The sequence below is a fragment of the Podarcis cretensis genome, assembly GCF_951804945.1.
Source record: "Podarcis cretensis genome assembly, chromosome: 4".
Lineage (NCBI taxonomy): Eukaryota > Metazoa > Chordata > Lepidosauria > Squamata > Lacertidae > Podarcis > Podarcis cretensis.
Genome location: NC_137173.1, coordinates 19,685,149 through 19,710,247, shown reverse-complemented (window position 1 = coordinate 19,710,247; position 25,099 = coordinate 19,685,149). Strand labels below are relative to the sequence as shown.

The following is a 25,099-nucleotide window of genomic DNA, read 5'->3' as shown; positions in this document are numbered from 1 at the left end:
GACTTCGCACAAATGGAGCTATAAAGCCTTCTGCTGCTGAATCACGTTTAACTATGTGCCTTCCCCCAGAAATTTCTAAAGCTGTAATGCTACAAAACAGCCTCCTTGGTTTCAATGGTGCCACATTTGACCATTGTACTGAAAATGTAAACAAACAATTGGCAATCCCAGGAAAATCCCAGTCGCAAGGGCAGGTCCACTGCATTATAATTGCTGCAGGAAATGCCAGCCTTACACATTTGTTCAGGAACATAAAACAAGCACATGCACACAGTGGCGTAGCGTGGGTTGTCAGCACCCGGGGCAAGGCAAGTAATTTGCGCCCCCTAACCCGTGGATTTCCCTAACCCCCAGATGTTGCGCCCAGTGCGGCCGGCCCCCCCTGCAACCCCCCACGCTACGCCACTGCATGCACACATCTGTGAGAACTGGATCGGACAGTGTTACCAAGCAAGTGTACACGGGGTATTTAAAACAATGCCCACATTGCATCTGTATATTACATACTTGGTGTTTCCCACAACAATCACAGCATGCGGAGTTGACCCTAGAACAGGGTCAACTTTTTCACTGTCCCTCAGACCTTGTGGGGGGCCGGACTATATTGGGGGGGGGCAATGAACGAATTCTACTCATGTAAAAACACCAGGCAGGCCCCACAAATAACCCAGAGATGCATTTTAAATAAAAAGCACACATTCTATTCATGTAAAAAACAAGCTGATTCCTGGACCATCCGCGGGCCGGATTTAGAAGGCGATTGGGCTGGATCCAGCCCCCAGCCCTTAGTTTGCCTACCCATGCCCTAGAACAGGAGTCAGCAACATTTTTAAGCTGTGGGCCGGTCCACCGTCCCTCAGACCAAGTGGTGTGCAGGACTATTTTTTTTTTTTTTTTGGGGGGGGGGGAATGAATGAATTCCTATGCCCCACAGATAACCCAGAGATGCATTTTAAATAAAAACACACATTCTATTCATGTAAAAACACCAGGCAGGCCCCACAAATAAGCCAGATGTGCATTTTTAATAAAAGGACACATTCTACTCATGTAAAAACATGCTGATTCCCGGATCGTCCACGAGCTGGATTGAGAAGGCGATTGGCCCCCAAGCCTTAGGTTGCCTACCCCTGCCCTAGAATCATAGAATTGTAGAGTTTGTAGGAACCTCTAGGGTCATCTAGTTCAACCCCCTGTAATGCAGGAATCTTTTGCTCAATGTGGGGCTCGAACCCACGATTCTGTGATTAAGAATCTCATGCTCTACCAACTGAGCTATCCCTTGCTGAAGGTTACATCTGGGTTGTACCACCCTCCTGAGGCTGCAGTTCTAAGCCTCTTCTAGAATAAGTGAATTATGGACTGCAGCTGCGTCACATACCAATGTCATCCAACTTTCTGAGATACAGACAGAGACAAACAAACCAAGCAGCCAATATATATATATCAAATAGGTAGAAATTTGATACGGCTGGCTTCTGAAAGTGAATTTCAGAAGGAAGTGTAAAAGTTTTGTTTAGGTTAAACAAAAAAATAAAACGAAACGAAACTTCGCATGCACAACAGGGTCTGAATCGGGAAGTGAATGAGCAAGAAAGAGTTGTGGAAAGTATCAGCCAGTGTTCAGCAGCTGTGAAAAGAGGTGAATTTTGTGTGAGGTATCATTGGGAACTGAACATAAGACTGCCAATATCACAACGCTGTTATATAAATCTAAGGTGTGACTATGCTTAGAATACTCTGTACAGTGGTACCTCGGGCTAAAAACTTAATTCGTTCTGGAGGTCCATTCTTAACCTGAATGTGTTCTTAACCTGAGGTACCACTTTAGCTAATGGGGCCTCCTGGTGCTGCTGCACGATTTCTGTTCTCATCCTGAAGCAAAGTTCTTAACCCGAGGTACTGTTTCTGGGTTGGCGGAGTCTATAACCTGAAGTGTCTGTAACCTGAAGCGTCTGTAACCCGAGGTACCACCGTACAGTTGTGGTTGCGATGCACATAAAAGAGGTTACTGTAGAGCTCAAAGATGTGCAGAAAAGGGCATCCGATACTATCAAGGGGCTGGAGAAACTCTCCTCTATGAAGGAAGGCTGAGTTTAGGCTGTATTAGTTTGGGGAGTGAGGGAAGGTAAGGAGGGTCATGACAAATCATATAAAATTATGTATAATGTGGAGGAAATGGCTAGGACAGAATGGCTCAGAAGAAGTTTTTCCATGTCTTGTAGCATTATTTAACTGTAGCACCCCAAAGCAGTTTACAAAATGAACCTTGGAAATATTAGAAAATTAGTAAAACTCAGGGTCATCCAGCGTAGCCAAATGTTGGAAGCTTCAGGGCAGACAAAAGAGAGTATTTACTTCCCACAGCTGGGATAGCTCAGTTGGAAGAACATGAAACTCTCAATTTCAGGGTCATGGGTTTGAACCCCATGTTGGGTGGAAGATTCCAGCACTGCAGAGGGTTGGGCTGTTGTTGTTGTTGTTGTTGTTTAGTCGTTTAGTCGTGTCCGACTCTTTGTGACCCCATGGATCAGAGAACGCCAGGCACTCCTGTCTACCACTGCCTCCCGCAGTTTGGTCAAACTCATGCCGGTAGCTTTGAGAACACTGTCCAGCCATCTCGTCCTCCGTCATCCCCTTCTCCTTGTGCCCTCCATCTTTCCCAACATCAGGGTCTTTTCCAGGGAGTCTTCTCTTCTCATGAGGTAGCCAAAGTATTGGAGCCTCAGCTTCAGGATGTGTCCTTCCAGTGAGCACTCAGGGCTGATTTCCTTCAGAATGGAGAGGTTTGATCTTCTTGCAGTCCATGGGACTCTCAAGAGTCTCCTCCAGCACCATAATTCAAAAGCATCAATTCCTCGGCGATCAGCCTTCTTTATGGTCCAGCTCTCACTTCCATACATCACGACTGGGAAAACCATGGCTTTAACTATACAGACCTTTGTTGGTAAGGTGATCTCTCTGCTTTTTTAGAGGCTGTCTAAGTTTGTCATTGCTTTTCTCCCAAGAAGCAGGCGTCTTTTAATTTCGTGGCTGCTGTCACCATCTGCAGTGATGGGCCCTGCAGGATCAGGCCAAAAGGCCAGTCTAATAACAGAATCATAGAATTGTAGAGTTGGAAGGGACAAAAAGAGTCATCTAGCCCAACCCTAGATGACTCTTTTTGTCCCTTCCAACTCTACAATTCTATGATTCTGTTATTAGACTGGCCTTTGGCCTGATCCTGCAGGGCCCATCTTAGGCTCTTTTTATTCCCTGCATACCTATTTCAGTTGAATGTAACTTCCCCCACCCTACAGCTTATTCTGAAACTAAAACCAGGAAACCAGGACACCGTTTGGGGGGGGCGGGGCGGGCAATCAAGGAGGGGGGAATTCCACAAAGCATCTTCTCTCAAAAACAGACGCCTACTGTATTTTAAAGTGACATGGCAGACGTACTAATCTCTCCTACTAACCCCCACAAAGGTTTCAAGGAACATAAACAGGAAACACCCTTATGTGCAAACTGAAATGCTTTCAACTTGTCTTTTTGACCTTCGGCTTACAGATGCAAAGGTTCAATATGTTAGAGAAGAGACCGAGCTGTAAAATGCAGAGATGGATATTCAAACAAATGGGCTCCTCTCAATATATGCTGAATTAGAAAGCAATAGGGTGTTTCAGAGAGAAAAACCATTGAATTAAAAATATACACAGAGCGGGGGGGGGGGACTGAATGCAAGGTTCACTCACTACAGACTCTTCAAGGCACATGGCAAGAAGGCATGTCCACTCCACTCCAAATAAACAATAGCATAGTTTGGAGTTTATATCCTATCATAAGCTACTTTGGTGATGATCCCTGAAGGGATGGCAGCCAGGCATAGAAGCACTATATAAAAACATTACAGATTCATTTTTTTAAAGAAGAAAATCCAACAAGATTAAGGACAGAGGAATCTGATCAATGCTTTGCACAGGTTCCCGGTGGAAGAGGATCATTTCAGAATGCATAAGTAGCTTACAGAATTTCTGGCCCAGAACAGAATTATGGCCACTCAAAACAGTTTCTAAACCAGGTGGGTAGAGAGGCTGGTAAAAAATAGTTTAAATCTACTGGAGATTAATAGTTAAAGCAAACAAACAAACAGAGCATCTGATGCAGTGTATCTTTGAGCACCAGCCCCTACGTGCAAACAAAGGACATAGTAGAATAACAAAATCACAGAATTGTTGAGTTGGAAGGGACCCTGATGATCATCTAGTCCAGCCCCCTGAAATGCAGAAATATATAGCTGCCTCATTCAAGGATCGAACCTGTGACCTTGCCGTTACAAGCACCACACGTTAACCAACTGAGCCAGCCATTCAGGCACTATTGTTGTCTCCTCTCTGCACCCTGCAATATGTAATCAATTCTCCACAATTCCCAAGTTTCCACTCTTTTTCTAACTATTGCTTGGACTTGAATTCCTGTGATTCCTGCACTACAGCGGGTTGAACTAGATGACCCTTAGGGTCTTTTCCAAACCTGCAAAGCTACGATTCTATGAAATAAAATCAATGCCCTGGCTTGCACGATACAATTGTTGTTGTTTAGTCGTTTAGTCGTGTCCGACTCTTCGTGACCCCATGGACCAGAGCACGCCAGGCACTTCTGTCTTCCACTGCCTCCCGCAGTTTGGTCAAACTCACGCTGGCAGCTTCCAACCATCTCGTCCTCTGTCGTCCCCTTCTCCTTGTGCCCTCCATCTTTCCCAACATCAGGGTCTTTTCCAGAGTGTCTTCTCTTCTCATGAGGTGGCCAAAGTATTGGAGCCTCAGCTTCAGGATCTGTCCTTCCAGTGAGTACTCAGGGCTGATTTCCTTCAGAATGGATCGGTTTGATCTTCTTGCAGTCCATGGGACTCTCAAGAGTCTCCTCCAGCACCATAATTCAAAAGCATCAATTCTTTGGCGATCAGCCTTCTTTATGGTCCAGTTCTCACTTCCATACATCACTACTGGGAAAACCATAGCTTTAGCTATATGGACCTTTGTCGGCAAGGTGATGTCTCTGCTTTATAAGATGCTGTCTAGGTTTGTCATTGCTTTTCTCCCAAGAAGCAGGCATCTTTTAATTTCGTGACTGCTGTCACCATCTGCAGTGATCATGGAGCCCAAGAAAGTAAAATCTCTCACTGCCTCCATTTCTTCCCCTTCTATTTGCCAGGAGGTGATGGAACCAGTGGCCAGGATCTTCGTTTTTTTTTTGATGTTGAGCTTCAGACCATATTTTGCACTCTCCTCTTTCACCCCCATTAAAAGGTTCTTTAATTCCTCCTCACTTTCTGCCATCAAGGTTGTGTCATCTGCATAGCTGAGGTTGTTGATATTTCTTCCGGCAATCTTAATTCCGGCTAGGGATTCATCCAGCCCAGCCTTTCGCATGATGAATTCTGCATATAAGTTAAATAAGCAGGGAGACATTATACAGTCTTGTCGTACTCCTTTCCCAATTTTGAACCAATCAGTTATTCCATATCCAGTTCTAACTGTAGCTTCTTGTCCCACATAGAGATTTCTCAGGAGACAGATGAGGTGATCAGGCACTCCCGTTTCTTTAAGAACATAGGCTTAATGTGAAGAAGCGTGCTGACTGATGGGTAATATATATTGGGTTGAAAACACATGTTAAAGTCAGAAGGACACATAAATGAGGACTGTTGAGGGGATGCCCAAGAAGGGAGGCTTTTCAGCAACAATGCCCAAGCAGCGAAATGTCCTCCCCAGAGAAGCCTGCCTGCAATCTACTTTAATATTCCTCGGTACCAAGTGAAAACCTTTGCGAATTCCCCCAGCCTTTTTCATCTGTTTCAGATTTCAGCTGCCTTTCTTCACTGTGACTGCTGTTATGCAAATGTATACTGTTGTTTGAATTTCAAGTTGTTTTTATTTCCCCGCAACGAGCCGCCCTGAGAACTTTTGTTCTGTGCCCTATAAAAAAACAGCAACACTGAAATTTAAACAAACATCAGGGACAATTATCATGCTCGCCCTACGCTTATGACCGTTCTTGCTTCATGCTTTAAATCTGCAACATTCCATCGATTCGGCTATTTTAGGGAAAGGGCCTTGGTGCTGCAATCCTATGCACTTACTCAAGAGGAAGGCCCACTGAACCCAGTGAGAAGTATCTACCCATATGTAAGGAGGCACAGGATTGCAAAGCAGGTGATTAGCTGCTTTGAATATAACGGAAAATGGATTAAATCACCTGGTACCTTCCTGAAGACTACAATACCCATCAACCTCACCCAGCACAGGCTTATAGGAGTTGTAGTCCAAAACATCTAAAAGGCACCAGATGGAAAAAAATAGTAGCATCTTTTTTGCCAGGGTGCTGTGGACAAAGGACCAAACTTATTTGTTTTATATAAGCCTGGATATTTAACTCTGGGGAAAGTGTTGACTCTGCTAGCAGTTCTCAGCATGCTGTTCTCTTCTCCAAAGAAAAGGAAAACACAGAAATACCCTTTCAACTGCAAGAATTTTTATTTTATTTTTTTAAAGAAGAGTTTTGTCCTTGGCATATGGTTGATGAAAACAAAACCAATGTTGCAGAGAAGAGCTCAGGCAGAAAACCATTTTGAATTAATTGTTAACAGGAAACTGCCAGGTTGACATAACTGGTTCCCAGTCTACAAACCCCCAAGAGAATCCATACAGGATCTGTTAAGTCACTTTTTCCACTCTTAGCAAGGGAGGGGGTGGGGAAAACATTCACGAAAACCACTTTTTTAGGAGCCGAAACTTTTTATCTCGTAAGAAGTGTGATGCAAAAGAAAGGAGGTTGAAATTCTGTGCCGGCTTGGCTGTGAGTAAGTGCCACTGAACTCAAAGGGACTTACTTGTGTACTCACTTGCAAAAGTATGCACTGTACACCTCTTATAAAGCAGAAATGGAAAAGTCCAGATGGCAAATATTCATAACTTAAACCCTTGATTAAAGTTTGCCTTGCTGGGCGCCCTAGATGACCCTTGGGGTCCATAGCTGTCAACTTTTCCCTTTTCTTGCGAGGAATCCTATTCGGAATAAGGCAATTTTCCCTTTAAAAAGGGAAACGTTGACAGCTATGTTGGGTCCCTTCCAATTCTACAAATCTATGATTCTACTGCAGCAATCGTGGGACATTAGCCAGAGTACACTCACTGCATCATTACTTAAGTTACGTAAACCCAGCGGGTCTACTACTACCCTGTATTCTGAACTTTTAAATGGATTTATGTTTATGCTTTTAAATTTATGTTGGTTGGAGACATTTTAGGTAACAAGCAACTGGTAAGTTTAATAAGCATCAAATATACCCCACATAAACAAACAAAAATAAAAACGCATGATTACTAGGCTGCCTCACAAATGCGAAAGGATCAGAAATAGCTGCAGCAGATCACATCTCTGTGGAGAGTGGACACCAGCCACAGTTCAGCAACACGAAGGTTGAAAGACCCATCTTGCCTGAAGCTTATTATGGAAGTGTAGAAGAAACACAAGAACCATCTCTTTCACAAGGAAAAGGTTGCACCATCGACCTGCATTCTGAATTGCCTTCTTCTGCCAGTTTAATCATTTACTTTAAAATTTATTCTTAGTGGAGGTATGGAACTCATTTGGAACTTTCACCCTAGTTGCAGATTAAAAGCATCTTAACTGAAAATGGTACTCCCTAGCCTTGATTCTTAGAAATATTTCTGTGCAGAACGTGGGACACTTCTGTACAAAGAAGAAGAAGCTTTTTTGGAAGGGGGAATAAATGTGCAGATTGGAAGCCCACACTCCACAAGGTGTTATGTCTCTGGAGGAGAGAGAAGGTACACTTGCTCACTTGCCCAACATGGAAGGACTCACAAACCCAGGAGTCTTAAGACAGAAAATTGGCTTCAAGGGATTTCAAAATAGCATACTTGGTTCTTTGCAAACGTCTCAGGGGTCCTATGCAACACCCATGTGAAATGTCCCTATACCCGACACAAAATCCAAGGGAACGGCCAAGTTGTTTCCTTGCATCGACAAAGCGGTTTCCCGTAGATTTAGTGGAATTTCTCAAGCTTTGGCCGAGAGGCAGCAAAACAACAAAACTGAACATGAAACTTCCTTGCGCAGAGGGCTGTCAAAGTAAACAAATTCCAAAGCACCGTGAGAAATATGCGCTTCTTCCGAGCTTACATTTCAGGACATTTTCAACAGTAACAAGTGCGTAATTTTCAGATGTGAACTTAAACGATTACACACGCAGAATCCTTCACTGTTACTTTAGAGCGGAGGGAAACACTGAAAAGGGAAGCACCGTGAGAGTTAGAATGGGAAAAGAGAAGGGGATATGCAAAAGCCCAAAGCCCACCCCCATCCCTAACCGCTGAAACTGGTTTAGGGGCAAGAGTGGGGAACCTTGTTTAATAAAATAATAATAATAATAATAATAATAATAATAATAATAATAATAATAATAATTTATTATTTATACCCCACCCATCTGGCTGGGTTTCCCCAGCCACTCTGGGTGGCTTCCAACCGAATATTAAAAACAATACAGCGTCAGACATTAAAAACTTCCCTAAACAGGGCCACCTTCAGTTGTCTTTTAAAAGTAAAATAGTTGTTTATTACCTTGACATCTGCTGGGAGGGCGTTACACAGGGCAGGCACCACTACCGAGAAGGCCCTCTGCTTGGTTCCCTGCAACCTCACTTCTTGCAGCGAGGGAACCGCCAGAAGGCCCTCAACGCTGGACCTCAGTGTCTGGGCAGAACGATGGAGGTGGAGACGCTCCTTCAGGTATACTGGGCTGAGGCCGTTTAGAGCTTTAAAGGTCAGTGCCAACACTTTGAATTGTGCTCGGAAATGTACTGGGAGCCAATGAAGATCTTTCAGGACCGGTGTTATGTGGTCTCGGCGGCCCCTCCCAGTCACCAGTCTAGCTGCCGCATTCTGGATTAGTTGCAGTTTCCAGGTCACCTTCAAAGGTAGCCCCACGTAGAGCACATTGCAGTAGTCCAAGCGATAGATAACCAGAGCATGCACCACTCTGGTGAGACAGTCCGCGGGCAGGTAGGGTCAAATCCAGACTCAGTTCATCCCAAGGGCCACATTCCCTTCTGGGGACCACATGCCAATGGTGGGTGGGCGGAGCAATCGTAACGTTGTAAGATAATACACCTTACCTTTGTACAACAGGCTAGTTCCTACAGTCTTCCTGTCGGAGATTTCTGCATTGCAGGGGGTTGGACTAGAGAACCTTCGGGGTCCTTCCAACTTTACAATTCTGCGATTCATCCAGGCAAACATTATGAGAGACATTCCAGCCAGGCAAAAACACTTGGTGTGGTCAATGCGAACAGCCCTAAATATAGGGAGGGTGGGCAGGTGATCCAATGCGTGCAGCGAAAAGAGGAAGCTCAACGCTGCATGCAGGGAATAAATAGCCCCTCATCAGTCAATCATAAAATTGCTACACCAAATTCCCCCCAATGACTGAGGGGTGCCCAATCAGAAACATCTATATTAACCCGCCCAGCAACAGAGGTTGCCCCCACTGCAACACGTGCTCTCCATAAAGGAGAACCATAGCTGTGAACTTACAGATTTGAAAATAAGGGATCAGCAACCAAAATAAGGGATCAACAATTACTTTGATAAAATACTGTTACATATTTTGTTGCGTGCAAATGGCTTTAGATACCGATTAGGTCCATAAATTACCATATAGCATATATTCAACACAAAAAAACAGCAACAATTTGTTGTTGACAAAGCACAGCTGGACATAGAAAGGGCTCCATTACCTTCAGTACCTTATTTAAGGGACATCATCAATAAGGGACAGCAGCGGGACATGGCCCTGGAATAAGGGACTGTCCTGCCAAATAAGGGACGCTTGACAGCTATGAAGAGAACCTGCTTTTCCAAACTAAGCCACCTTTTGGAAGCACCCAAACTGCTCCCATTGAAATCGATGGGACGTGAGTCAAGCTTTGACTAACGGGTCTCGACTGAAATCTGTGTGAAACGAAGACAACTCACTTAGTTACTAATAAATCAACGTAGAAGAAGCCAAGGGGAAACGTCATGCAAAAAGAGCAGTAACAATTATCTGAAATCAAAATAGTGTACACTCGTACCCTCTGAACTTACTCCTCTACAATTCTCACTATACCAGAAAGAAATATACACTTGCCAAATCAGAATCACACATTGTGCATTGTGTGATGTGTGATGTGAGCTGCTAGTTTTTACAATGTCACAAGACTCCTCCATGCTGTAAAGTACTAACTAGGTGAAACGGACAACTACACTTGCAGGAAAAGGTGACTCAGGATTACTGCACAGCCTTTTAAATTATCTTTACTATCGCAATGGCAATCCTGCGCCAGAGGCTGTGTAAGAGGCCTTCAAGGAATCGAAGCGGAGACTTCGCATTGTTCAGCTTGCCACTTGCTCTAACTGGGTTTTCCTTCAAAACAAGAATAAAGAAAGGCAACGCTGCCTGATACTGCTTTGAAGCAGAAAAAGATAACAAAAGCACATATCTAAAATCCCTTCTCTCCGCAACATACCTTCCAGAAAATGAACACCTGTGCAATTATCAGTATCTGTCATCAATAAAATTGCAAACACGCCGAAATATGAATAGGCCATTTCTTGTGGGGCATCTGTACTTTCTCCTTTCATGATAAAATAAATTTGGGTACCTAAATTGTGAAATTTTAAAACTGATCCTGGCAAGGTGAAGCTATCTGGAAAAAGTAAAGTAAAGGTATTCACATATATAGTCACATACAGTGGTACCTTGGTTGTTGAACTTAATCTGTTCCAGGAGCTTCCTGCACTCAATCAGAAGCCGCAGAAGCCACGTCAGACGTTCAGCTTCCAAAAAAGTTCGCAAACTGGAACACTTACTTCCGGGTTTGCGGCGTTCGGGAGCCAATCTGTTTGGGAGCCAAGCGGTTCAACATCCAAGGTACCACTGTATATAATTTAGTACTTCCTTTTATAGGGTTGCCATACTTCAAAAAGTAAAAACCAGGACACCCCAAAAGTTGTTGAGCTTTCTTTCTTTAGAAAGACCCCAAAATTGTTGAGCTATTTTCAGGACAGCCTGGTAGTTGTTGAGCTTTTTCTAAGACAAACCCCAAAGTTGTTGAGCTTCCAGAAACGTTTCCCCCGGATGTCACTTCCACCTTTGAAATCCTGAACGTATGGCAGCCCTACCTTAAATTTTTGCTGATTTCACCCGTTCAGGTCCAACAACCTCTTCCAGCATCATCAGAAAGGGCTCACAGACAACCTGGTCAAAAATCACGCCAGTCAGCAATTGATGTTCTGATGGTCAGACCCAGTACAGTGGTACCTCGGGTTAAGAACTTAATTCGTTCTGGAGGTCCATTCTTAACCTGAAACTGTTCTTAACCTGAAGCACCACTTTAGCTAATGGGGCCTCCCGCACCACCGGAGAACATTTTCTGTTCTCATCCTGAAGTAAAGTTCTTAACCCGAGGTACCATTTCTGGGTTAGCGGAGTCTGTAACCTGAAGCATCCATAATCCAAGGTACCACTGTATATGGAAGTTTCTTTGCATTACCAGTCACTATTTTAGGTTTTATTATGTATGCTGCTTTGAGGTTTGTTTGTTTTTTGATTGAGCAGTTTATACATTTCCCTAAACAGAAACAAAACAGTTGCAAAATGAACAAAGCAGCTAGCTTTGTTGCTGCCAAGTCCAGTCAAAGGCGACAAAGTCGGGTTGTGTGTGTGCTTTTGTCACCGTCCTTCTAAAAGAGACCCAGAGATTCAATTTGCAGAAATTAAGTCAAGCGAGCCTTTTTCTTGCTAATGACCTGTTAGTTTTGACAGCTCTTTCCTAAATTCATTATGAGCAGCAAGTGCTACTGAGATCAACACGGCATGTTCAAAATCCAGCCTTTTTGGGAGCTTTTTCCTCACAACAGAGGCAGTTGATATCTGAAGTGTAATATGGCAGAGAAGTTTCAGACCAGAGGTGAATGGGTGGGAGGAAACTACTAGAATTATTCAGGCCATCTTTTTGCAAATGGCTTTTTATTTCTCGTGGCTTTTTAGGGATACACTCCTGGGCTGCATACTTTATATAATAATAATAATAATAATAATAATAATAATAATTTATATATATCCCACCCTCCCCAGCCGAAGCCGGGCTCAGGGCGGCTAACAACAACAAATAATAATTTTGCATCTTGAAAATGCGATAAAATGTTTTCAATGACTGTATTTTTATGCTTGTGGATTAAAAAAAAAAACTACCCACAAACCAGAACACTTCGGAATAAACCTATCAAAATTGCTGTCCTTATACTAGATACGATGTTGCAGTGTGATGAAACCTTTAGAATATGATATTTATTCAATCCAACCCCTCAAGGCACAAAGTCTTATGAAAGCCACTTGCAAATATTTAACTCTTTGCAGGAAGCAAGAAGTGTTCTCACCTGATTCTAAAGACGTGGGGAGGAAGGGAAGGTTGCAATTTAGGCTGCAATTCTAATTGTACAGCCGGTGTCCAAAACTCCCATTCTTCTAGAGCCAGTGTGGTGTAGTGGTTAAGAGCGGTAGTCTCGTAATCTGGGGAACTGGGTTTGTGTCTCCGCTCCTCCACATGCAGCTGCTGGGTGACCTTGGGCCAGTCGCACTTCCTTGAAGTCTCTCAGCCCCACTCACCTCACAGTGTTTGTTGTGGGGGAGAAAGGGAAAGGAGAATGTTAGCCGCTTTGAGACTCCTTAAAGGGAGTGAAAGGCGGGATATCAAATCCAAACTCTTCTTCTTCTTCTTCTTCTTCTAGGCGCATTTTGCGACAGGGAATTTCAGAGCAGTTTCTAAGCTATGGGCGCAGTACTGCGCCTAAGATTTCAGATTAAAAATGCAGTGGAAGAAAAGGAGGACCTTTTTCTGCCTCCCCACTTCCAGCTACTCTCTGAAGACTGGAGGAGAGACCCTCTTAGGGATATTAGGGGGGTGGGGAGGGGAAGGACTAGACCATGTGAAAAATGAATATAATATTTTAGCTGCAGTTCATTCATTTCCAGCTTTGTATTCTTGTTATGAAAAAAAAGCTCCTAGACATTCTGTTGTTGCGTCCATAACCTAGCCTTAAGGTGCCATTTGGTTCCTAGTTTTCACATCTCAGTTTCTGACACTGTGTGCAGCACTTAGAGACAACTGCCATTAAGTGGTATATAAAAAGTTAAAGGGATCCCCTGACCATTAGGTCCAGTCGCGGCCAACTCTGGGGGTTGCTGCGCTCATCTCGCTTTATTGGCCGAGGGAGCCGGCGTACAGCTTCCGGGTCATGTGGCCAGCATGACTAAGCCGCTTCTGGCGAACCAGAGCAGCGCACAGAAACGTTTACCTTCCTGCTGCAGCAGTATATGTTTATCCACTTGCACTTTGTGCTTTCAAACTGCTAGGTAGGCAGGAGCAGGGACCGAGCAACAGGAGCTCGCCCCATCGCAGTGATTCGAACCGCCAACCTTCTGATCGGCAAGCCCAAGAGGCTCAGTAGTTTAACCCACAGCACCACCTGCATCCCAAGTGCTATATAAATTGTCTAAATAAAGATGTAACTATCTTAAAATAAGAAGCTGTCTATAGCATATTCCCCCTGGATAGCTTAGTTGATAGAGCATGAGGCGGTTAATTCCAGGTTTGTGGATTCGAGTCCCATGATTCTTGCATTGCAGGGGGTTGGACTAGATGATCCCTACGATCCCTTCCAACTCTACAATACTATGCTTCTATTGTTCTTTGACCTCAACTACTCAGACTCTTGCTATTTTCCTGGCATTAAGCAATCACCTCCTTTTTAAAATAAAAAAGGGAAAAACTGCAGTTGAATATTTGGCATACGGTGCCTTGAGTTCCTACAAATTTCCCTGGAAAGATCTGCAACAGCAAGGCATGCAGCAACCCATTCCCCTTCACTCACTTACTGAGGAGTTCAGCTTGAGAAACTTCAACATATTTAGCGCTCTTGAATTCCTTCCTCCCCCGCACCCCCCAAAAGAGAACTTCGAATGGCAAGGAAACCGGTAGAGAAAAATGCACTGGGAAGTGTAGGATAACAACTGCTGGATGCAAAGTCATCTCACCCGCTTGCAAACAAATCAGGATGAACGCAAAGGCGGCATAACCTTCCTGCTAACTGTGTGCAAACAAATGAATCCTCAATAAACAGCATAGGCTGTGTAACCTCCCCGCAAATTTTGTGCAAACAAGTCGGGAGGAATGCTCAATAAACAGGTCACTTGGAATCGTCCTTCATCAGCTTAGGGCCTAACAAGATGTGATGTTAAATGTGCCTTCTCCGTGGTGACTCTGGAATGCCCTCCTCCATGGAGGCTTGACTGGCACCTGTCGACACTACAGATTTCCACCATCAGGTTAAGACATCAGGGTAGCCAACCTGGCGCTCTCTTGGACTACAACTCCCATCTTCCATAATCGCTAGTCATGCCTGCTGGGAGTTGTAGTTCAAGAAAATCTGCAGGGCAGCTGCAGGTTAGCGATCCTTGGGTTAAGACAGTGGCACCCGCCCAGGCATTTCATTTGTAGCCTCTGACCCTAACCCTAACCCTAACCCTAACCCTCTGCCCAATTATGTTGCATTATTCTTGCTTCTCATTTTTATTGCTGTGTGAAGGGTTTTCCGTTGCTTTTGTTATACCGTATTTTTATTGTTGTGCTCGCCATGGATGAAAGGAAGAAGAAGAAGAAGAAGAGTTTGGATTTGATATCCCGCCTTTCACTCCCTTTAAGGAGTCTCAAAGCGGCTAACATTCTCCTTTCCCTTCCTCCCCCACAACAAACACTCTGTGAGGTGAGTGGGGCTGAGAGACTTCAAAGAAGTGTGACTGGCCCAAGGTCGCCCAGCAGCTGCATGTGGAGGAGCGGAGACGCGAACCCGGTTCCCCAGATTACAAGACTAGTGCTCTTAACCACTACACCACACTGGGTGAGTTAGATTTTTCATTTATTAAAAAACACGCACACATCATTAACAACATGCAAGTTTTTTTAAAAAAAACTGCAAATAGCATCAGCTGGGAGGAGCTGATAATTACCGAGATACCAGTGGGTGGGTGGGCGGAGAAGTGATCTTAACACTTGCCTCCCCATATGTGGTCCTGAGGAAAATCCCTCCCATGGAAGTGCTGTTTGCATTGGGAATAAAACTTCCCACTGGCACCTATGAGAGAATTTACTCCCCAAAGCATATTAATAGTTTCAGAACTGGGTTTTTCCAGCAGACCGCAACAGGGGTCGAAAGGGTTAAATTCCCTCTCTCCTGCTTGCTGCCCTCCCAGTAATTATCACATTTAATGCTAGTTTGTCCCTTCAAGATAGCAGCTGGAGGTGGAGACAAAGCATAAACATTTAGCAAGAATGACCTCAGTGGCAGGGGTTGCAATCATTACCTCCAGCAACAGGGTTAGGCAAGGGTTAAAAACAGAGCTTCCTGTTCTTTTCCCGGGATTCCTAAATATATTTATGGGGGAGAAATATGGGAAGTCAACTTACACCGAAAAGAAGAGAGGCAGCCAGAATCGAATTCAAGGAACAGAACACAGAAGCAAAGTAACAACGATCCCTTCACATCATGGCATGCGCTCTGGTTCACAATTCCAGATACCCGCTCATTCTATAAGGAGCATGAGACTCTGAATCTCAGGGTTGTGGGTTCAAGCCCCACTTTGGGCAAAAAAGATTCCTGCATTGTAGGGGGTTGGGCTAGATGACCATCGTGGTCCCTTCCAACTGTACAATTCTATGATGTATGAAAACCACTGGGGGGGGGAATATATGTACCACTGTCTAAGCCTGGCAGAAGGGCAACAATACAGTGAAATACAGTGGTACCTCGGGTTACATATGCTTCAGGTTACAGACTCCGCTAACCCAGAAATAGTACCTCTGGTTAAGAACTTTGCTTCAGGATGAGAACAGAAATCGTGCTCCAGCGGTGCGGCAGCAGCGGGAGGCCCCATTAGCTAAAGTGGTGCTTCAGGTTAAGAACAGTTTCAGGTTAAGAACGGACCTCCGGAACGAATTAAGTACTTAACCCGAGGTACCACTGTAGTGGCCCCACCCTCTCTGGTTCTGCTGCCACCACGTCCCCAGGAACCAACCCCCTCTTTTGTGGGGTCTTACACCATCCTTGGCTCAGCTGGATGAGCCCTGGCTGAGGAAGGTATGCCAGCATATCTTGAGCTAAGACGGGTCTGGAGACTTAACGCCACAGGCTGAGTCAGGAATTAAGTAGCCGAGCCAGAGATCTGCTGCATGCATCCTAAGTTGCTCATCATCCCAGAGGATCTCACCATAACACTGCCCTCTTACAGACATGAGGCATCACCCAATTCAATGGGAGTGTGTCTAAGAATGTGTGTCACAGAACCATGCAGGATCAAACACAAACATTTGATGCAGAAAGTGGATGAACTTCACTTGCCAACTGCTTTTCAGTAAGTTTAGTATTTAGTATTTTGCAAGTTTCAACCAGCGGTTTTTAGTTTTTACACATTTATTCTGCCTGGTTCTGTTTTATAAATTGGTTTCCACCCTTCCCATTCATTCCATGTTCTTTCTATAACAGCGATATACCAGAAGAGAGACACAATACTTACTTAAAGCGACTTGCAAAAAATTAGTATCTTGGACACCGCTTCGACTAACTGCATGGAAAAGGAATTAAGGCTGCAATTCTAACACACACTTGCTAGGGAGTAAGCCCCATTGACCACAGTGCAGCCTACGTCTGAGTAAACCCACTGGACAACTACAAACCCACAGGCATCTATCTGAGAGGAAGCACCATTTAATGAGTTGGGCTTCTGCGAAAACATGCACAAAGATCCAGATACAAGAGTTTTGAGATTGTAAACTCCTAGGAGGTAGGGACCCAACATTGTTGTTTTGACTCTGTACAGCAACTCTGAACGAGACGAGTAGAATCATTAGGCTATCAAAAACAAGTTAGGAAGGAAAGTTTGAAACAGAAGAAAAAGTACGTCACTGGATATGTCTCATACTCATAGGAACATAGGAAGCTGCCTTCTACTGAATCAAACCATTAATTCATCTACTTCAATGTTGTCTACACTGACTGGCAGCTGCTCTCCAGGGCTTCAGGCAGGGGTGTCTCCCAGCACTACCTGGAGCTACCCCAAATCGAACCCAACAGGCTATCCATGCAAAAGCAAAATACTTTGCTGCAGAACTATGACCCTTCTTCCTCAATCTGCCTTATACTAAGTCAGACCATTGCTCCATCTAGTTTAATGTTGTCTACACTGACCGGCAGCAGCTCTCCAGAGTTTAAGGCAGGGGAATGTCCCACCCAAATGTGGAGATGTCCCAGACCGAACCTGACACATGACCCACACAAAGCAAAACACTCTGCTACTGAATTATGACACTTCTCCTAAAGCTGTTTTCTACTAAGCTCAACCATTGGCCCATTGCCAGCAGAGCCAGTGTGGTGTAGTGGCTCTGTAGACTGTTAGACTAGGAGCTGGGTTCAAATCCCCACTCAGCCATAAAACGTACTGGGAACCAGTCGCTGCCTCTCGTCCCAACCTACCTCACAGGGCTGCTGTGAGTATTAAAGGAGGAGGGGAGAACTACGCATGCCACCTTGAAGGGAGGTGGCTTATAAATGCAACAGATGACCTTCTCTATGTCCCCAGTCCTGGCAGGTTCGGAGGGTGACAACACAAGAACAGGGCCTTTTCTGTGGTGGCTCCCCATCTGTGGAATGCTGTCTCTGGAGAGGCTCACCTGGCACCATCATTACATATTTTATCCCCCACCACGCAAAAACGTTCCTCTTTACCCAGGCCTTTGACCATTAAATAATCTATGGCCTATTAAAGCTGTGGAAGCGAGGATTGTTATGATGATTATTTTACTATCATGCTATTTATTTATTATGCTTTTAATGTTTTTATTATTATGCTCTGTAAAATGTGTTCTTAACGCTGTGCAACACCCTGAGATCCTTTGATAAAGGGAGGTATATAAAGTAATTAAATAACAATCAGTAAATAAGAATCAATAAACGGACCAGCAGCGGCTCTCCATTCACACAAGGAGGGGGACACACATACGCACACCTGGAGATGCCACCAGCGGGACCTTCTACATGCCGAACAGCTGCCCTGGCCCGGAGCTACGCCCCTTCCCCACCAAGCACGTACGTGTCCCAGTCCCGGGACGACGGCGCCGCGAGAGAACTTTTTCGCCTTCCGACAGGGGCGCGCTTTCTTCGGATCCATTCAAACAAAAGAACAGTTCTTCTTCCCCGCCCCCTGCGCGCAAAGGGGATCGCGCCACCGGCGGGCATTTCCCCCCCGCGCAGCGTCCGCACCCGCTTCCCCCGCACTTTACCCCGCGGTTACTTACTCCGGAGCGCCCCGATGAGCAGGCTGCCGTCCTTGATGAGCTCCTTGATGAACTTGTTGGTCCTCTCCAGCTCCACCTCGTGACATTTCAGCCTCTCGCGAAAATCCGGGCTATCCAAATACGAGTCGCTGAACTCCAGGGTGGGCAGCCCCATGGCACCGGCAGAGAGGGAGAGGAGGAGGAAAAGGAAGAAGAAAAGCCGGGCCGAAGGGTAGGGGGGGATGTCGGCGAAGCCCGTGGGCGCCGGGGTGCGGGGTCTCGCCGCCCGCTCTCCAGCCCAAGCCGCGCGCAAAAAGGGGACTGTCAGCTGGTTACATGGCGCAGCCCGAGGCGCACCGCTGGAGCCACGGCGCGGCGATGGCTGAGTTCCGCTGCTGCTGCCGCCGCACTCCTCTTCCGGCAGATCCGGGCTTTGCCGTCTTCCCCGCCAGCCCCGCCGCGCTTAACCCTTCTCTGAGGCTCCCTCGGCCGGGCCAAGGAAACTCTCCTCCCAGGTCAAGGGAGGGAGACGCGCCGCAGGGGGGAGACCGAGAGGAGAGCGTTCTGGTTACGCGCGTCTGGCCCAATCAGGGCGCGCGGCCGCCACCCGCCCACCCCCTCCCGCGCCCACGGGGCCACGCCCCCGCGGGATCCTGCTCAAGACTTGGGGAAAGTTCTTTTGGGAAGGCCATCCCAACGAGAGAGCCTCCGTACCTCCAAAAAGGAAAGGGGGAAAGAAAAAGGGAAAAAAGCATTTGTTTCCATTTGCGATAGGTTTCAAACTACGCTGTTCTAGGTCATAATGGGTTACAGTCGACCAACTCTGGCGCTATATGTGTAGTGCATGCTTTATATATAACTTTTTGAAAACTCAGCAGTCCATCAAAATAAAGAGCTTCCCTATCTCCAGAAAAGTAAAATAGAAGCGTATTATTTTATATTTTGCAATAGGTTTCAATGATACTGTTCTATATGTCATAATGGTTTGCAGTGCATGCTTTTTAGAAGCGTGGAATTGTAGCGTTGGAAGGGACCACAAAGGTCATCTAACCCAAACCGCTACAAATACAGTGGTACCTCGCATTACATACGCTTCAGGTTACACACTCCGCTAACCCAGAAATAGTGCTTCAGGTTAAGAACTTTGCTTCAGGATGAGAACAGAAATCGTGCTCTGGCAGCGCTGCAGCAGCAGGAGGCCCCATTAGCTAAAGTGGTGCTTCAGGTTAAGAACAGTTATTATTTTTGAAAATACAGCTGTAAAAAGTCAATAGGATGTACAGTTCAATAAAAAAAGATAAAAACCCCACAGCCATGCATGCTTTTGAACTTTACTGAGTTGCATTCAATTAACTTTCACTCAGAGCAGATTCCTTGAAATTAATGAGCATGGCTACCTTAGGTTCATTAATTTCAAGGGATCCGCTTTGAAGGAAAGTTAGTGGAATGCAACCAAGTAAAGTTCAAAAGCAGGCAGTATATATGCAATTTCAATATATAGGCTAATAAAAATAGCAACTTCCAAACTTTTGTCTTAAGCCTATCCCATTGGCTAACGAAAGGGCTTGAGTTTTTATACAATGGGTAAATTCTGCAAAAGTTTTCCTATGCATACATACATCTGGGTGTGGGATTTCTAATCCACCCTCACTCAGAGGATCCTGGTAGGACAAACAGGTCAGCGAAACAATACTTTTTAAAAAAGGAAATCTGAAAACATTTTAAATATACTGTACATGTAATATTTCATGTGCAGAACATACAGATTGATTACCTTAGTAATCCTTACACATCAACCCTGTAAGGCAGCCCAGTAATAATATAGCCCAATAAATATAGCAAACAGAAACAGAAAAATAATAATATGAGGGTTAGGGTTAGCACTAATGCTACCGTCTAAACTATAAATATAACAATGTCTGGAAGAGGATAAAGTGATCGCAATTAGCAACAACAGAGAGAATTGTTTGTGGCATAAGCTTTCGTGGACTGTAGTCCACTTTAATCAGATTCATGAAGCATTATCCTGAGTTGCAATTATACAAGTGCGCTGCTGGGTGGGGCGATCGTAAAAAGTGAGGTCACCAGGAAATACAATGCAGAAAACTTTAGACGGGGATAGCTACATATTTATTTCTCTCTGACCTCACTTTTACAATCCCCCACAATGACGCTTCCATCGGAGCAAACTAACTGCTTTCTATAAAAGCGGATGCCATCATAACTTTGCTGGTCTTTAAAAGTGCCACGAGACTCTTGGTTGTTCTTTCTACAAAGAACCAATAGTGCCACTCCTCTGGAAATAATTTACGGCATCACCATTCATGGTACTTGGGCAAAGCAACCCTGCTAAGTGGGGGGGGCAGGGAGGTAGGGAAACTGAGGCAGAGGGTCCAAATCTTCCACAGCCCTTCCAAGCACATGGCTGCAGGGGAGAAGGATCGGGGGAGGTATACATTTCCTCCCTCCGCCACTGCTTGCTTGCTTGGTAACAGTTATATATAGGTAAAGGGACCCCTGACCATTAGGTCCAGTCGTGACCGACTCTGGGGTTGGGGCACTCATCTTGCTTTATTGGCTGAGGGAGCCGGCGTACAGCTTCCGGGTCATGTGGCCAGCATGACTAAGCCACTTCTGGCAAACCAGAGCAGCGCACGGAAACGCCGTTTACCTTCCCGCCGGAGTGGTACCTATTTATCTACTTGCACTTTGATGTGCTTTCGAACTGCTAGGTTGGCAGTTATATATACCCGATCGTAATTGTACTGAAAGACAGTGTGGGGTAGTGGTTAGAGTGTCAGACTAGGACCTGGGAGAGACCAGAGATTAAATCTTCACTCAGCCACAAAGTTCACTGAGTGACCTTGGACCAGTCACTGTGTCCTAGCCCAACCTACCTCACAGGGTTGTTGTCAGGATAACGTGTGGAGGGGTAAAATCTTGCAGGGAAGGTGGGCCTAAAAATAAAAATATGGGGCAGTATCCGACTGAATTCTTCCACTAGCACAAGGACTTCCGGCTCACCTTATTATTCCATGTGCCTCTTGCCTGACCCCTAAATCTGGAGAACTAGGGGAACCCCCCCCCCCCGCCGCTACAGAGGAAAGGACAAGGAAGTTTCATTTCCCAGCTAAAAAAGTCCTTACGGACTGCTTAGGAACACCACCCTTAATAAATAAATAAAATATCCACCCCTAATTTTATGATTCACAGAGCCTCTCAAAAATTGGGTGCTGGAGAAATTTACAGTAACCCAAAAAAGCTTCACTTTCGAGATGGGGTGGGTGAGGGAAATCTGAATATTTCAATAGACTTGGCCATAAAAGTGTAGTCAGTATTTATGGGGAAAATGAGAAATGAACTTTGCTTGAACTCTTTCCCTCCACACACTCTGCCTTTTACGATGCTTTGTTATTTTTTCGATCCCGGTGTTTTCATTGCATTATGGGAGCAACGGGAGAGCCCTCCCGCGGGCAGTTTAATGGTTATCATCCATATTTTCCCATTCTGTGCGTTTTCTCCTATTCCAGTTCAGAGAGCGCTGGTGTTTTAACATCTTTCACCCACACACCCAACTGCACTGTTTTCAGTTGCTGCCTGCAGATATTTCCTTAAGAGCTGCAAACCCGTCTCCACGTCGATTCAAAACATATCGCGTTCGTTATAAACCATCTTTGGCCCATCCATTCTGAGCCTGTGAAAATAGATGATTAATTTGTTTAGGTCAGCCCTCCCCCCCCCCCCACTTCAGGGTTCAAAATCCAAAGAACAACAGCCTGCAAGTTTGTGGAAAAATAAACAGCATTGTGGTCTAGCCCTGAGGCATGGACCGGTTGACTTGGGTGGGCTAGTGTCTGCCGCCTGATACCTCAGGAGGAGGGAAGAGGAAGAGGGAGAAAATGGAGACTGAGTCAAAGGGAGTATTCCTCTTAGCAACAGATAGAAAATTGCCCAAGGCCACATCCACACCGTACATTTAAAACACTATGATACCGCTTTAAACTGACATGGCTCCACCCAAAGAATTCTGGGGCCTGTAGTTCGTTAAGGATGCTGAGAGTTCTAAGAAGACGCCCAATTCCCATCCCAGAGCTACAATTCTCAGGAAACTCTGGGAATTATAGCCCTGGGAGGACACCCTTAAGAAACTACAGCTCCCAGAATTCTTTAGGGAATGCCACGATGGTTTAAAGTGGTATCATAGTGCTTTAAATATGTTGCATGAATGCCAGGCAGGGAGAAGACGGAAGATTATAAGGCAGTCTTTCCCAGCCTGGTGCCCTCCAGTTGTTTGAACTACAAGTCCCAACAGCCACAGCCAGTACTGAGAGCTGTAGTATAAAACATCTGGAGGGCAAGATTGGCTGAAGAATTGTGCAGGTAGGTAACTGTAGGTAACATGCACTTAGACCCTAAGGGTTGTTTAAAAATAAAAAAGTTAGATCAGAGATGGGGAACCTATTGACCTTCACATTCTGTTTGGGTTTCTTTTGCAGCCAGTTGGTGATGCAGTTCTGCTTTTTAGACAATATGTAGGCAGCAAGCCTATTGCCAAGTCTAATATTATTGAAAAGGAAGATTTACACAGGAATCCTGTTATTTGGGTGATCCGATTGCATTAATTTTGGAAGACGTGCTGGTTTTGCAGCCTGGGAAAACTGCACAGAGCCGGGGACCCAATGCAAATGTGTCATAAAATCTGTTTTCTTCTTCTTCTGGCTCTGATGAGCCATCCATTATTGTGATACGGATGTGCATTTCAAGGGCAGTGCAATGGAGCCAGGCTTTGTTTCTCTCCCTTTCACTGTTTTGAGAGTCGCCCGTGGAGGATTTTAGCTTTCTTCTGACGGGAACCTGCAATGGAAAATCGGACAGGGACCTCGTGACATCAGCCAAAGTACCAGAGCATTAGGACATAAGTAGATGCTGGAATCCACTGGCCCTTAATTAATTGTTATTTTGCACAAGTGGGTCTTGTAACAGAGCCTCTATTGTGTGTACTGCCACTTACTCATCTGTCATAAAGACAGCTTGATCCACTTGATCTCACTGGCCAAACATCTCCATTGATCATTGAGAAATCAGTGCTCTTCCACTTTCAGACTTAACTTTTCCCTTTATAGAATGATAGGAGGCTTCTGTATTTATATGGGGAAAGTACTGGAGTGGGTGGGTTGGTAGGCAAAGCAACTACTTAAAGCCCCGCATTGCACAAGATACGTTCCACTGACAAGAGGAACATGTATAAGACTATAAAGGTAAAGGGACCCCTGACAAATAAGTCCAGTCACGAACGACTCTGGGGTTGTGGCGCTCATCTCGCTTTAAAGGCTGAGGGAGCCAGCGTTTGTCCACTTCTGCAGACAGTTTTTCTGGGTCATGTGGCCAGCATGACTAAGCTGCTTCTGGTGAACCAGAGCAGCGCACAGAAACGCCGTTTACCTTCCCACCAGAGCGGTACCTATTTATCTACTTGCACTGTGTGCTTTCGAACTGCTAGGTTGGCAGGAGCAGGGACCAAGCAACGGGAGCTCACCCCGTCACGGGGATTTGAACCGCCGACCTTTCGATCGGCAAGCCAAAGCGGCACAGTGGTTTAACCCACAGCGCCACCCGCGTCCCGTATAAGACTATATTTCCCCCAAAATTTTTGAGGTTTAAAATTGGGGGTCATTTTATACATGGATAGTGCATATGAGGGACTGGTGATTGGTTGCTGTCGTGAGCAGGAGATTGTCAGCAGCAATTGGGCAGTGGCATCTGCGGCAAATGAGCGGGCGATTGAGGGTTGCTGGTTTGCGTGCGATTTGCAGCATCAGTCAGGCGGGTGAGTGGCTTTTTTGCAATCCCCCCCAAACAACAACTCTGTGCAATCCCCCCCCCCAAAAAAAAATAAGCTCAACAACTCGGTAATCCTCCCCCAAAACGCTTAATAGTAGTAGTAGTAGTAATAATAATAATAATAATATCGTATTTGTACCCCGCCCATCTGGCTAGGTCTCCCCAGCCACTCTGGGCGGCTTCCAACGAAGATTAAAAATACATTAAAATGTCACATATTAAAAACTTTGCTGAACATTGCTGCCTTCAGATGTCTTCTAAATGTCAGGTAGTTGTTTATCTCTTTGACATCTGATGGGAGGGCGTTCCACAGGGTGGGCGCCACTACCAAGAAGACCCTCTGCCTGGTTCCCTGTAGCTTTGCTTCTCGCAATGAGGGAACCACCAGAAGGCCCTCGGCGCTGGACCTCAGCAGAATGATGGGGATGGAGACCCTTCTTCAGGTATACTGGGCCGAGGCCGTTTAGGGCTTAACAACTCTGGGCAATCTCCCCCCATTTTCTTTATTTGGAGTCCCCCAAAATAGGGGTCATGTTATACACAGGGGCGTGTTATACACAGAAAAATATAATTATTTTTTAAAAAAATTACGGCTGAATGTATCTTTAGAATAAGAAAAATGACAGGTGGGATCTGCAGCAAAATGTTGCAGCGCTGAGGGCTTCCAACCAGCCAGGCATAATACTCCATTTTGTTCCTGCTCTCACTTAGTTTTTCATCCCCATTCCCAATTCCAACAGTTTGCCATCATTTCATGGCGACCGACCATTTTCAGTCCTCAATGTGCTGTTTTGTGTTGCTTCCCTGCTTTAAGGCCTCCCCCT

General features: G+C 45.3%; 1 protein-coding gene across 1 annotated transcript in view; it reads right to left on the bottom strand.

Moving 5' to 3' along the window:
• The window catches only part of ARHGAP42 (Rho GTPase activating protein 42), a 178,406-nt gene extending 159,444 nt beyond the window's left edge, over positions 1–18,962 (bottom strand). Inside the window, exon 1 of the mRNA XM_079973564.1 lies at positions 18,456–18,962. Coding sequence (XP_079829690.1) covers positions 18,456–18,609 — 154 coding nt within the window. The 5' untranslated portion in view covers positions 18,610–18,962. The remainder of the gene's footprint in view (positions 1–18,455) is intronic.
• Positions 18,963–25,099: the final 6,137 nt, after the last annotated feature.